This window comes from Lacerta agilis, chromosome 1 (genome assembly GCF_009819535.1).
Source record: "Lacerta agilis isolate rLacAgi1 chromosome 1, rLacAgi1.pri, whole genome shotgun sequence".
Classification (NCBI taxonomy): Eukaryota; Metazoa; Chordata; class Lepidosauria; order Squamata; family Lacertidae; genus Lacerta; species Lacerta agilis.
In genome coordinates, this window is record NC_046312.1 from 84,788,596 (window position 1) to 84,801,754 (window position 13,159).

Sequence of the window (13,159 nt, forward strand, 5' to 3'; positions counted from 1 at the left end):
ATTGAGGCTTCATCCATGGCATTCCCAAATGTCCGCAGCGGACTCTTCTGGGAATAAAATCTTCCAGATCCATCTTAGGTTCTTGCTTGAGTGGCATTTCACTTGGTCTTAAGAACTGCCATATACTCAGTCAGACCATTAGTTTGTCTAGCTTAGTATTGCCCACACCTGTAGTAGCTCTCCAGGGTTTCAGACTGAGGTTTTCCCCAGCCCTGCCTGGAGATGCTGGGGATTGAACCTGGGATTTTCTGCATGTGGATCAGATGCTCTGCCACTGAGCTACAGCCTTTCTTGTGCCCAGGCTCTTCCATAGCTGCCCACCCCACCTGCAGCCTCTAACCTTTGTGCTGCTCCCCTCTCTCTACCCTTTGATTCCTAACTGTGACTCGGTTCTGGGTTTTCCTTGCATCACCTGTCTTCTACAGGTCCTGTTTCCCCTTTATCTCGCTCCCTCTGTCTCTTCACTTCTTCTTACTTTTTCCTTACCACATTGCTGGCTTCTTCTGTGACTGGACATGCCCTGGAAGGTGTCGGCCAGCTCTGTTGCTGAAACTGTGCTGTCCTTCCTCTGTAGGCATGGAGCATCTCGAGAACGGCCCCAGCGTCTCAGTGGACTACAACACCTCTGACCCGCTCATCCGCCGGGACTCCTATGAAAACTTCAACATGCGTCGTGAAGACAGCATGGAGGGTAGGTGCCTCAGTCTCCCATCGTACACACCCTAGCTCATGGTTACTGGCGTGTTTGGGTGCCACCTGGTAAATTCCAGCTCAGTGTAAGCAAGCATTTTGGGGGGGGGCTATTACTAGGGATAAACTTTCTGGAGGGCATGAGATAAAGCCTAGCATCACCTTACACTTCAGGGTTGTGATCCAAGTCTTAAATTGATGGATGTGCTTCCTCTGGTGCCCTTCAGATAGTGATATCTGTAGCTCCCATCAGCATTCCTCCCCTATTTTCAAATAACATTTTAGGACAATGCACATGATTGTATGCATCTGTGAAGTGCTTCTTGAGACTTTTCATGCATAAAGGGGAACTCAGGAAACTCATCAGAAAAAGACTTCATGGTTTACTAGCATTTATGCAGAACAATCAGTGCAGGTGGGGTTATGTTGCTCTTCTGGCTTCCCAATGCCACAGCCCCTTACATTGAGGTGGAGTGGCAAGGCAGTGGGGAACGTGGCACAGAGCAGGAGCAGTGGTGGAGCCCACTTGATGCTGTACCTGCACCATGCCAAGCTCCCTATTGCCTTGCCCTTCTCCCTCTTGGTAAGAAGAGTTTGGATTTGATATACCACTTTATCAATACCCGAAGGAGTCTCAAAGCGGCTAACATTCTCCTTTCCCTTCCTGCCCCACAACAAACACTCTGTGAGGTGAGTGGGGCTGAGAGACTTCAGAGAAGTGTGACTAGCCCAAGGTCACCCAGCAGCTGCATGTGGAGGAGCGGAGACGCGAACCCGGTTCCCCAGATTACGAGTCTACCGCTCTTAACCACTACACCACACTGGTAAGCAGCAGTGTGCAGTGTTAGGAAGCACTAGCTGCTACTGAATCCACATGTGACTTTACAAAACAGAAGCAAGAAGCAGGCCTCTGCTCCAAGGAGCTTACAGTCCAGATCTGGCACTGGAACAGGGATTGAGGGAGAGACAAGGGAAACAAAGCAATACTGAGAGGGAAGGAACGGGAGATGCTAGTGCAACAAGAGCTAGCTTTCATGCTCTTTGTTTAAAACAAGGTCTGAGTCAAGCAGGGGATCACAATCCTTACACAGGGTCTAATTGGCATTCTCTCTCTCTCTCCCCCACCCCCCCGCCTTCTAGTATTCTTATCCCAAAGCATTTCTGCTTTCAGTCTTTGAATGGGAGTTCTTGAAAACCAAACCTCTATGTTATAATGTCTGTGCAGTTTGCACTTCAAGCCCTCTCCCATATTGTGACCACACTTTTGAAGGAGCGCAGTTTCTTCACTCAGATGCCAGAATTGGACGGTAGCCTTCCTACTTACTAGTCTGAAAGGGGGAGTGTCTGTGTGGGGTTGGTCGACTGGATGTGGAACGACACAAAAGGAATGGAGAAGAGCTAACAAATATACAGATGGGCAACATACTACAACATTGAATTTAGGTAGCTTCAAAAATGTATGTGTTGGGCTCTGGAAAATCAAAGATTCAGGTACTTTTTTTGAAACGTGGTAGGCAGCGGGATATTCCACTGCTGAGCATATAACACAGAAGTTGATACATTAGGCTGTCTTTTTTAAAAGAAATTTTAAAGCAACAAGATTTGTTTTGTGCAACTCTCTGGTATGGAATGATGCCAATAGTGGCAGTGTAAGTAGAGCTCCAAAGGGATTAAATACTTTCTGAAATGGCAATAGTTCTTCAACAAAGATCATCAGTGGACTGCCAACTTCATGCTCAGGATCTCCCTAAATCTCAGTCTGTTAGATGCTTGGGAATTAATGGCTTTGGGTGAATGGCTTTATTGTATGTGCTTTTGAGGGGTAGGGGAGGGGGAGAATTACTCTAAAACACATTTTGGAAACTGGACAATGGATTGAATAAACCATTGTTCTGACCATAACTACCCAAAGCTGTACAGCAAGACTGTGGCAGAACAGGTAAAAAGGGGAGGAGGCTTTTTCCTGCAGCCCTATTGAAAACCAAGTGTTGGTTACAGCAGTGTGAACCAATGAATGCAACATTTTCACATGGTGATGCATAAATAGGTTTTGTTTAACAGTGGCTTGTGATATGACATTTTACCTCTTTTGCTTCCTATTACACATATATAAGTTAAATAAGCAGGGAGACAATATACAGCATTGTCGTACTCCTTTCCCAATTTTGAACCAATCAGTTGTTCCATATCCAGTTCTAACTGTAGCTTATTGTCCCACATAGAGATTTCTCAGTAGACAGATGAGTTGATCTGGCACTCCCATTTCTTTAAGAACTTGCCATAGTTTGCTGTGGTCGACACAGCCAAATGCTTTTGCGTAGTCAATGAAGCAGAAGTAGATGTTTTTCTGGAACTCTCTAGCTTTCTCCATAATCCAGCGCATGTTCGCAATTTGGTCTCTGGTTCCTCTGCCTCTTCAAAATCCAGCTTGCACTTCTGTGAGTTCTCGGTCCACATACTGCTTAAGCCTGCCTTGTAGAATTTTAAGCATAACCTTGCTAGCGTGTGAAATGAGCGCAATTGTGTGGTAGTTGGAGCATTCTTTGGCACTGCCCACCTTTGGGATTGGGATGTAGACTGATCTTCTCCAGTCCTCTGGCCACTGCTGCGTTTTCCAAACTTGCTGGCAATTTTCCCCTTAGTGGGCAAAAATTGGTTTGATTTATAAGGAAGCAATTGCTAATGCATCTTTTAGTCATGCAGCCCCTTTGCCTTGACCTCTTTGTCCAACTGAATTAAATTGGCTTGAGATCATCTGCCTCTTGCTCCCTTTCCAGATGAATCCCATGACGACACCAAAAGGGTGGGTTCCTTTTCCTAGGGCCAGTTTCCTCTGAGGTCACTCGACAAACTTGGCAACGGTGTTTTATTTTGCCTTGGGTCCCCCTCCCCCAGTTGCTAAGTCATGGTCCCTCCTATCCTTGCCCACATGCACAGCACAGACTGTCACGGGCAGCCTGCCTCAGAGCCAGTGTGTGAAGAGGAATGGGGAGAGGTGGGAACAGATGCATTTTCTGGACGGCCTGAAGGTCACGGGCAGCAAGTGGGCCCTGCCCAAGAAACAGATGGCACGGATGTTTGCGAAGTGCCCGAGTGATGTGTATGACAAGGCCCAGAGAGCAAAGCCAAGATTTCTGCAGAGTCTCTCACCCAAGTCCTCAGGCTGAGTGATAGGTTCCATAGAGACAGGATGCTTCAGCTGCCTGAGAGTGAGAGCGAGTGCTGCAGCTATCGATGAGCTGGCTGGAATGGCATGGCTTCCCTCCCGTCCTTGTTGGCTATGGAGAAACGTCTGGATTCCTGCCTGAGAGAGAAAGCTGGGCACATGGGCTCACATACTTGAACATATGGTGGACGTACCGGGTAGTTCAGCATGAGCTCACCCGTGCTGCTCCTAGAATGGGCTGCAATCGCGACCAGTTTCTCAGACGACAGTGTTTTGGCATTTACATTTGGATGGGCAGAAATAAGTCCCTACCCACCAGAACTATGGAGAGTTGTTGTTGTTCTTTGCTTACCATCTTTCAGAAAAAAAATAGGGTTGAGTGTTCACTGTGTTTAAGCAGCAGAGACGAGACCTTGTTGTGTGCACAGGGGTGGGGGTGGACAGGGCTGTTGGAGAATTCTGACGAAGAAGGAAAGAGGAGCAGAAATGGCTGAGGTTTATTTATCCGTCCCATGTTCAGAACAGAAAACAATCCAGAGAGTGCAAATGGTATTTGCTGCTGCTGCTGCTTTCTTTCCTCAAATGATATATCATTGTTCCAGTGCAAGCTCATACCAAGAACAAACTTAGTTGGTCTCTAAGGTGCTACTGGAAGGATATATCATTGATTACTCTCCTACTCCCCTTGCATTGAAACGAATGGAGTGCAATAACATAATGGCAATGTAACTTATGCAATTACTTGTGTAAATAATGTGATTTTCCCACAGTGGACAGCAAGATTAAAAATGTAGTCTTTGGTGGAAGATGAACTGCAGCAGAATGGGAACAATGCTGCATGTGGCTTTGAAACCAGCAATGTTTGGCTTCTGCTTATCTCACCCAGCGAAAGCCTATTGTCATTAATTTTATTGAGTGATGAATAAGGTGGATGATTCTATGGCATGAATATTTTCAGTATATAAGGATACCCGTTGGATGCTGTTCCAGAGAATCAGAGACTCTGTAGCTTCTTTTGCATGTGCCAGTTTATTGTGGGGTAGGGGTGGGGAAAAGAGATTTGAGGAATGTTGTAAAATCACCACAATTACCAACCAAGCAGAAAATTGGATCAACTTTGGGAATGTAGTGATTTATATTGGCCTCTGTGGCCTGTTTGGCTCCGGATGTAATTTATTGAATCCTAAAATTATCTGTGTATGCTTGGAGTTACTGTTTTTTATTGGGAGTATGTATGTTACCCACCCTCCCATTCAGGTTTAAGGATGGTGCTGAGGAGACGAAAATATTTTCTCCTGGGGGGCTTCATAGACAGATATCATTTTCTCACAGAGAAGGGGCATCTGATCCACATGATCCACTGTAGTTGTGGATCACCATTCTGTGCTGAGATGATGGGAACTCCGTGCGTATGACAAAGGAACCCCTTGAGCCCACTAGCAATTGTGTTGGCATTGACAATGCCTAGCCAATCCCCCCCCCCACTATCCAATTCCATATCAGGGGGTGAATGCTGGTATGTTTTGTTTTCCTTTGTACTTTAGTAGTCTGTCAGGTCTGTTCCTTATTGTAGAACCCCTTTTGACCTGCTTTATCTAGACCTCATGGTACACTATGAGCATGGTGATTTAGGCCAGGGGTAGAGGAAACCTGTGGCCTTTCAGATATTGCCAGGCTCCACCTTCCATTATTCCTGACTATTAGCCAGGCTGGCTGGGGCTGATGATAAGAGTTGGAGTCCAACAACATCTGAAGGGCCACAGGGACCGCATCCCTTTATAAAGTCTGAAGTGATAAATGCTGAGGATTATGCTTCATAGCCTGGTAGCTTAGGGTAGCTGTTGAGATGGACACAGACAGTTCTGACTTCTGCCTCTTAACTGTAAAGCAACAACTGCTGCATCAGATCTCTTCTTCTCAAACTCCCCTCTTCCTGACAGTCCTTTCCTCTCCATACTGTATAGGCACCGAGTTGTATTATCCATGATGGAAGCAGGGCCCCCTCAACCTCCTTTGTCTGTTTGAGTTTGTAGAAATGTGAAAATTGTTTAGCAGAGCTCTCACTACTTACAGCTTTTGTGTTTAAATAGTTATTTAGATGCAGTTTAACTGAAAACAGAACGTTCACATGCAATCAAATATTGCATTGGGCAGAACAAGGATGGGTTGTTTTGGGGATAATGTATCTATATAGGGACCCAGGTATTAATAGAAACTTGTTCCCAGCCTTTGGAAAATGCCAGCCCATTTGCAGAATTGTCTCCAACTAATGCACTGTCTCCAACTAATGGATGTGCAATATAAATTTTCAGGCATGGAGAAACAGCAAGGCTTATTTTATGCATCTGTGCTGCACAGTCCCCACAATATCACCCTGGAATGTTCCTAAGCTTCACTGCCCATCTTCCATGTAGAACCCCATTCCATTCCCTTGTAAGGTTAGCAAAGGTTTCCATTCCTGGAGTAATTAGCATTCAAAGCACTTCATCCCATGTGCAAGGAAACATTAATGATAATGGATGGGTTGTGAAAATCTCAAAGGAGTCCTTGCTTCATCTTTGGTATTTATGGCTTCCCCCTGCTTGTCACGCACCCTGTAGTTTCAGAAGGTGGAAGATGTGCAGAAAGGAGGGAACTGGGATTGTACTTGTTAATGCTGAGCCTTTCATTGCTGGCCAAAGTCCCTGCGTGGCAGCCGCATGGAAAATACTCTGGTGAATTGAGCCAAAAATCTGTTCAGGAAGGCTTGGCTCATCTTCCAGTTGGGTTTGGTATTCAGAATTGTTCTTGCTCCTCTCTCTCTTCCCCCACTCCCCTTTTTCTCACAGCTGGAGAACTTCTACTTCATACCTCAAGGATATGGGCAACAGGGAGTTCTTCATTTTGAAAAATAATTGAAAGGAGAGAACAGGATTTCCTCTCTGCAGTAAGGCTATACCCATCTACTTTAGATCTAGGCTAGCATTGCCATAGCAGTATCATTGTTAGGGGAGCTAACAGTGCGTAGATTTAGGTGGCAGTTCTGTACACACTTTAGAAGTAGGCAGGATAGAATTGCACCTGTCAGAGCAGGAGTGAGGAACCCTGTTCAGTCAGAGGGCCACATTCCCTTATGGGCAGCCTTTCAAGGGCCACATGCCAGAGGTGGGCAAAGCCAGAGAAAAAAAGCAGGCAGAAGAAAGGATGTGAATTTTATTTTTGTACATTAGGCTAATTTCTACTCACACTCACACACCCCTCTCTAACCTCCATCCAGACAAGTAAGAGATATCAAGGACACATTCCAGCCAGGCCAAAACACTCAAAGATTGTGCAAAGCCAGTGAGGGGTGTGGCCTGGGAAAAGGGGGGTGCAGACTTCCGGCGGCGACGCCATCGCCGGGTGGTCGAAGGCTGCTTCGGGTCTGAAGCGCCTTGTCCATCCCGGGGGTTAGGAGCCGCGCTACCGCAGCGCGCGGCTCCGGTTGGGGTGCGGGAAGAGCGTCCCGCACCCTGGGCTCCCCGGCTGCGCCCGCGGAGGCTCCGAACCCTTCCCCTGCCCCCCTGTAAAGGGGGAGTGGGGGTGAAGGGACAACGGAGCCGGGCTTACGGGGATATGCCCCAACCGGGATGCAAATGCGGCGGCAAAGCCCGCGGTGAGCGTCTAAGTTCTACCTGTGAAGAATGGAGCTAAAGGAACCCGGTGGTCGTGAGTAAATAATCTTGGCAGAAATCGTGTTTTTAGAACGATCCGGGGGGAAGGAGAAAGGCAGCCTGCCTCCCTCCCTTCGAGCCTAAGAAATTAACCAATTTGAGGGATTGCTGCCACAGAACTGGTTATAAAGTATCTAAAATCGATACATGAGACTGGCAAACTTTTTTCTTGGGAAGCTAACTAGCGGAAAATATCTCTATTTAAAGTTGCGGTGTTTGCGCTCCAGCTTAGGAAAATGGCGACGAACAAAGAGACAGGAGAAGAAATATGATACCCACTTCCTCCTCCTCTGCCAGTATGCTGGGTTTCGTCCTTGAACTGGTATTGAACTCTGGACTAACAGATGAACAAAGGCTCACTGCCTTGAAGGTGGAACTAATTTACAGAAAAGTTAAAGTCTTGTGTGGGGGTCTGAAATGGAACCAACTGCCCACAGAGGAGGCTAACAAAACTTTTGACACTTTGGAAGAAAATCTTGTCAAAGAGCTGAGAGGATGGATGGAAAGATGGGAAGAAATGAATGAGCTACTTCGGAGAAGAAATTCGCTTGTTGGGGGTGGCAGTCCCAAGGCGATGTCAAGATTTGCTATATCCAGTCCCCGAGGTGTGAGCTCGGGGGCCAGGGACAGAGAATTAAGGTATTTACAAGAAGAAAAGGAATGCTACAAAGAACCGGAGAAGCTGAGAGAGGGAGAGTTGGATACCTCGGAGCTCGTGGCAAGGAGAGCTTTGGACTGTGCCTGGATCTGTGGACGTTGGGAGAGGGAAGTTGCATGGAAGTTCAGTGCTGATGCCATCAGGAGAAGAAGAATGGACAGAGGGGGTGTGGGGTGAAGTATTAAGTAAAATCTAAAGCAATCTGTTATGGTATTTTGAAATTGGAGGGTGAACACTGTCAACAATAGTTTGTTTTATTATTTGTTTGAACATGAAAAGAGATATTTCAAGTTTTTATGTTATTAGCAGCAGTTCAAAGGATAGAAGAGATAGATTTGATGAGGACGATTTGTGAGGATTGATGAGGATGTAGTATAAATAAAGTCAATTTAAGTGGTTTAAGTTTATAGATTAAGACGATTAAGATTAAGATGAAGATTAAGATGAATGTTTTACTTTATATATATAATTAAGTTTAATTTTAAATGAAGAGGTTAAAAAGTAGATTATGGATATAAACTCGAAGGTGAAAAGGCAGGGGAAGTCAACTGTCAAGATTGGAAAAAGAATTTTTTTTTTTGAGATGTCTAATTAAGAAGAAAAATCATGGCAATTTTTGTAATAGATGTGTAATTGTATTTGTTTTGTATGTGTATAAATGTAGGTGTGGTTAAGGTTGTATGTTGTTATAAGTAAAAATGTCAATAAATTCTTATAAAAAAAAAAAGGAAAAGGGGGGTGCAGATGGGCAGAGCTCTGAGGGTTAAGTAGAGAGGCCCAAAGGGCTGTGTTTGTCCCATGGGCATGAGGTGACTCACTTGTGCATTTAGCTGTACATAACCCTGCAGAAACTAACTGCACAACGATCTGCTCACCACTTTTGGCTGCAGAGGCCAGTGGCAGGAGAACAATTAATTTCTGCCTAGGGATAGAAGCACTTTCCAGTTGTGGGAAATTTGTTGTTGTTGTTGTTCAGTCGTTCAGTTGTGTCCGACTCTTTGTGACCCCATGGACCAGAGCACGCCAGGCACGCCGGAAATTTAACTTCAGCTAATCTCTCTCAAAGCCCCCACCCCCCGAATATTTGGTTGTTCTTGCTGTAATACGTTTTTGTTATCTGGCTGTAGACTGCCCAGATGTGCTTGGGTGCAAAGTGGCAGGGTATAAATATTGAAATACACAAATTTTAAATCATTAGTTGTGATATTTGCAGTTCCCCAGGTTGATTCCACGAGCAGATCCCCATGCAAGTTCATGGTCGGGTTACTGAAAGCCTCAGTACTTTACTTTATTTTGCTTTGCTTACTTTCTTTCCATCTGGGACTTCCCTCCCTGTTCTCGACATCTCCTTTTTCCGTAACATGGGAGGCGAGAGGGATAGGATGAGAGAAATGGTCAAGTTTTCTCTTCATACACTACAAACAAGCACAAAGAGCAGGAAGTGCAAATCTACTACTGCTTCCTGTTGCCCATTTATTATGTAATGTCTGAAGTACTCCAGGATATACAGAGATACAAGCTGGGATGTAGGCAGATATTTGTTCAGTCTGCTTTTATCAGCTGTTGTAGCAGAGTGACGAAGGGCCAGGTGTGCAATGTATTTGCATGCATCCTGTTAATTTAAGGGGGGGGGGTGGAGGAACAGACAACCAAACCCTTTGGGAATTCTGTCTAGCTGGAGTTTTTCTCATCAACATAAACAATAAAAGAGAAATCTATAAGGTCTCTGAAAGTCACTGCTGATTATAAATAGAAACAAATGGCAGAAAGCAATCCAATAAGAAACAAGCTGAAAAGCTTTTGTTTTATGAAGTTCCAATGTAGCTAAAGTAGTCAACGGTCTGTCGTGGGTGTACTTCTTCAGCATAGCAATGGAAAATTAATGGGACAACGTCCTGTTTCTGCATAACAATGTAAAAGACAAAATATACAATAATGAAGTACAAATGTGAAATACATACCACATACGTAATGCGAATAAATGTGGAATTTTGTATATTTTGTCTTTTACATTGTTATGCAGAAATAGGACATTATCCCATTAATTTTTCACAGTTTATGAAATACGTCTACTTTCCACTGCTGTGCTGAAGAAGTTCTTACGAAACAGTGGATCGTATCCGGAAACACTGTACACCCACGACAGACCGCTGACTACTTCAGCTACATTGGAACTTCATAAAACAAAGCTTTTCAGCTTGCTTCTTATTGGATGACTTTCTGCCATATGTTTCTATTTATAATCAGCAGTGACTTTCAGAGACCTTGTAGATTTCTGTTTCATTGTTTATGTTGATGAGAACTACATTATATATGCTTAGTTTCATGTCCTGTTTTTGACATTATATAAGTTGTGATTACATATTGAATGTTTGCAATTTGGTCTCGTGTTGCCTTCCTTTCGCTTCACTTCAGTGCTTGCAACACAGGGGTTTGGTTTGATGGAGTTTTTGTCAGAAAGAAGGAAAAAAGACATGGCTAGCACAGAGTGGTAGGTGGGTGGGACTGGAACGAAGGCAGAATATTCCTTATTTACAGTTTTCCTTGCCATATTTGGCGATGGAGCTGCATGCACAGTTTCTGGCACGGCAATAATAAGTGTGTGCCTAGTGGTCAGGGGAAACTGGCATGAAGTTGAGAAAGTCAGAGCAAGGCGGGACAGATGGTAACTTCATCGCCAGAATGCTAACACGAGAGACACAGACAGAGAGGGATGGGAGGTCTCTCTAGACAATGATGGTACAGTTCTCAGTGATGTGCAAGACCTTCCTTTTCAAGGGGGGGCGGGGGGGGGTTAGATAAATAAGAAAAAAGACTCTAATTCCCTTCCTGACTACCACAAAAAAGTGTGCCACTTGGTTGCTAGAGCAGCTTCCTTCTTTTGTAAAGTAGCTGGGGATGTTTTGCCGCAGTCTGGATTTGATCTTTTATTAACTGGACTAACAGATGTAGTAGGTAAGGAGCCAGCTACACAGCTGAAATGGCTGAGCTGTTGATCTTAGATGGTCATGTGAGCACATCTAAAGTTTACTCCCTCACGCCCCCAACCCCCGGCTGGCTGCCTGTCCTGCCACTTGCTGGATGAAGAACTTGACTTACGGTTTCTGCTATGGCATGGGTTCAGTGGCACAGCAGGTGGTATGCATGGATAAGATATGATAAGTTTGGGAGGGTTGGACCAGATGACCCTCCGGATCCCTCCCAACCCTACAATTTTATGATTTTACGTTGATCCAACAAACGAGCTACCCCCTGCCCTTTTTAAAGAGCGGAGCAGGTACCACTTTAGTGCAGCAAGCAAGATGCATCTTTGGACTGGGCGAGCAAGCGGGCACTCCTTCAAGAGGCTTGCGATTGAGCAGTCTCTTTGTACCATCATTTGGCACCTTCTCTGCGAGTGTGGGGAGGTGAGTGGCGCTGTGGTCTAAACCACTGAGCCTCTTGGGTTTGCTGATTGGAAGGTCGGTGGTTTGAATCCCCCCGATGGGGTGAGCTCCCGTTGCTCTGTCCCAGCTCCTGCCAACCTAGCAGTTCGAAAGCACGTCAAAGTGCAAGTACATAAATAGGTACCACTCCAGCGGGAAGGTAAACGGCATTTCCGTGCACTGCTGTGGTTCTCCAGAAGCGGCTTAGTCATGCTGGCCACATGACCCGGAAGCTGTACGCTGGCTCCCTCGGCCAGTAAAGCAAAATGAGCGCTGCAACCCCAGAGTCGTCTGCGACTGGACCTAGTGGTCAGGGGTCCCTTTACCTTTACCTTTACCACTTCTAATATCTCAGATGAAATTTACCACTTCTAATAACTCAGATGAAATTTGTGGCAAAACCTCAAGATTTTGCAAGTGAAAATCAAGCAAATGGAGATATTAGTTCTTGCTACCAATGAAAACTCAGGGCTTGTGTTTAGAGTTTGTATCCTTTTGGAAATGTGTTGCCTTTAAGCGCAAGTCACTGCTTTGTGTTCCTTCAGCTGAGCCAAATATCTCGGTCCACTCTGCCACTGGCAAATTGCTTCAGTACCCTTGCAAATGCATTTGGGCCAGGCTGAGCCTGGTCACATGGATGGGGCAATGCCAATGACTTTTCCAAAGATAGACACTCTGTTACAGATGCTACATTGTTTGGCCAGAGCTTTGCCCCCACCCCCTTGAATTCCTGCCTCAGTGCTTCCTAGATGAGGTGGGATTCAGAGTGGGGGGAGAGGGGTCACATTCTGCTCAAGTGCTTCATTAAGAGTCCCTTTGGCCTGGCAATAGCATAACTGGGATAGGATGCCTAACTAGGAGTCTGAAAGATGGTGGTGGGGTTTGGGAGCACTACAAGAAACATGCACACACACACACACACCATACCAGCCTAGGAAAGAGCCAGTGCAGTTGCATTGTAGCTGCATAGAACAGAGGCTGGCACCTGGCCAGAAAAGTGCCCTTTTATTCATCCTCCGCACTGAGAAGAAAGTTCCCAGTACAGCGGTATGGTATGTGCTCTGCAAAATCTCAGCACAGCCTAGTGCTGCTAAGCATCTGTAAAAGTTATTCTCCAGGGCAGAGTTCAGATTTCACAAGGGGTCTACCAAGAAGTTGCAACACTTAATCACAGATTCCAAGGGGCCAGCCATGTTAATTTGCTCTAGTATACTAAGAAGAGCTCTGTGGCACATAAATACTTAAGATTAAATTGGTGCACAGAATACTATATTGCAGAGCCCACTGTGAAAGAGTTATCTAAACATTGCCTAACTCACAAGAGTAATCACATTTATTATTATTACAAAAAAACACAGTAGAACTCGCTTTCCATCAAATGTTGATGACAGGGATAGACAATGTGGAGCCCCCAGATATTGCTAGATTGCAACTCCCATCATTCTTGACCTTTGCAATGATAGCTGGTGCTGATGGGAGTTGGAGTCCAGCAATATCTGGAGGGCAACACACTGGTTACCCTTGGTTT

At 45.3% G+C, this 13,159-nt stretch overlaps 1 protein-coding gene across 16 annotated transcripts in view; it reads left to right on the forward strand.

Annotated features, from left to right (window-relative positions):
• The window catches only part of TNS1 (tensin 1), a 286,343-nt gene that overhangs the window by 203,487 nt on the left and 69,697 nt on the right, over nt 1-13,159 (forward strand). For all 16 annotated transcript variants that reach the window (XM_033161337.1, XM_033161327.1, XM_033161376.1 and 13 more), the window contains one exon: nt 575-691. In XM_033161337.1, the coding sequence (XP_033017228.1) occupies nt 575-691 (117 nt within the window). The remainder of the gene's footprint in view (nt 1-574; nt 692-13,159) is intronic.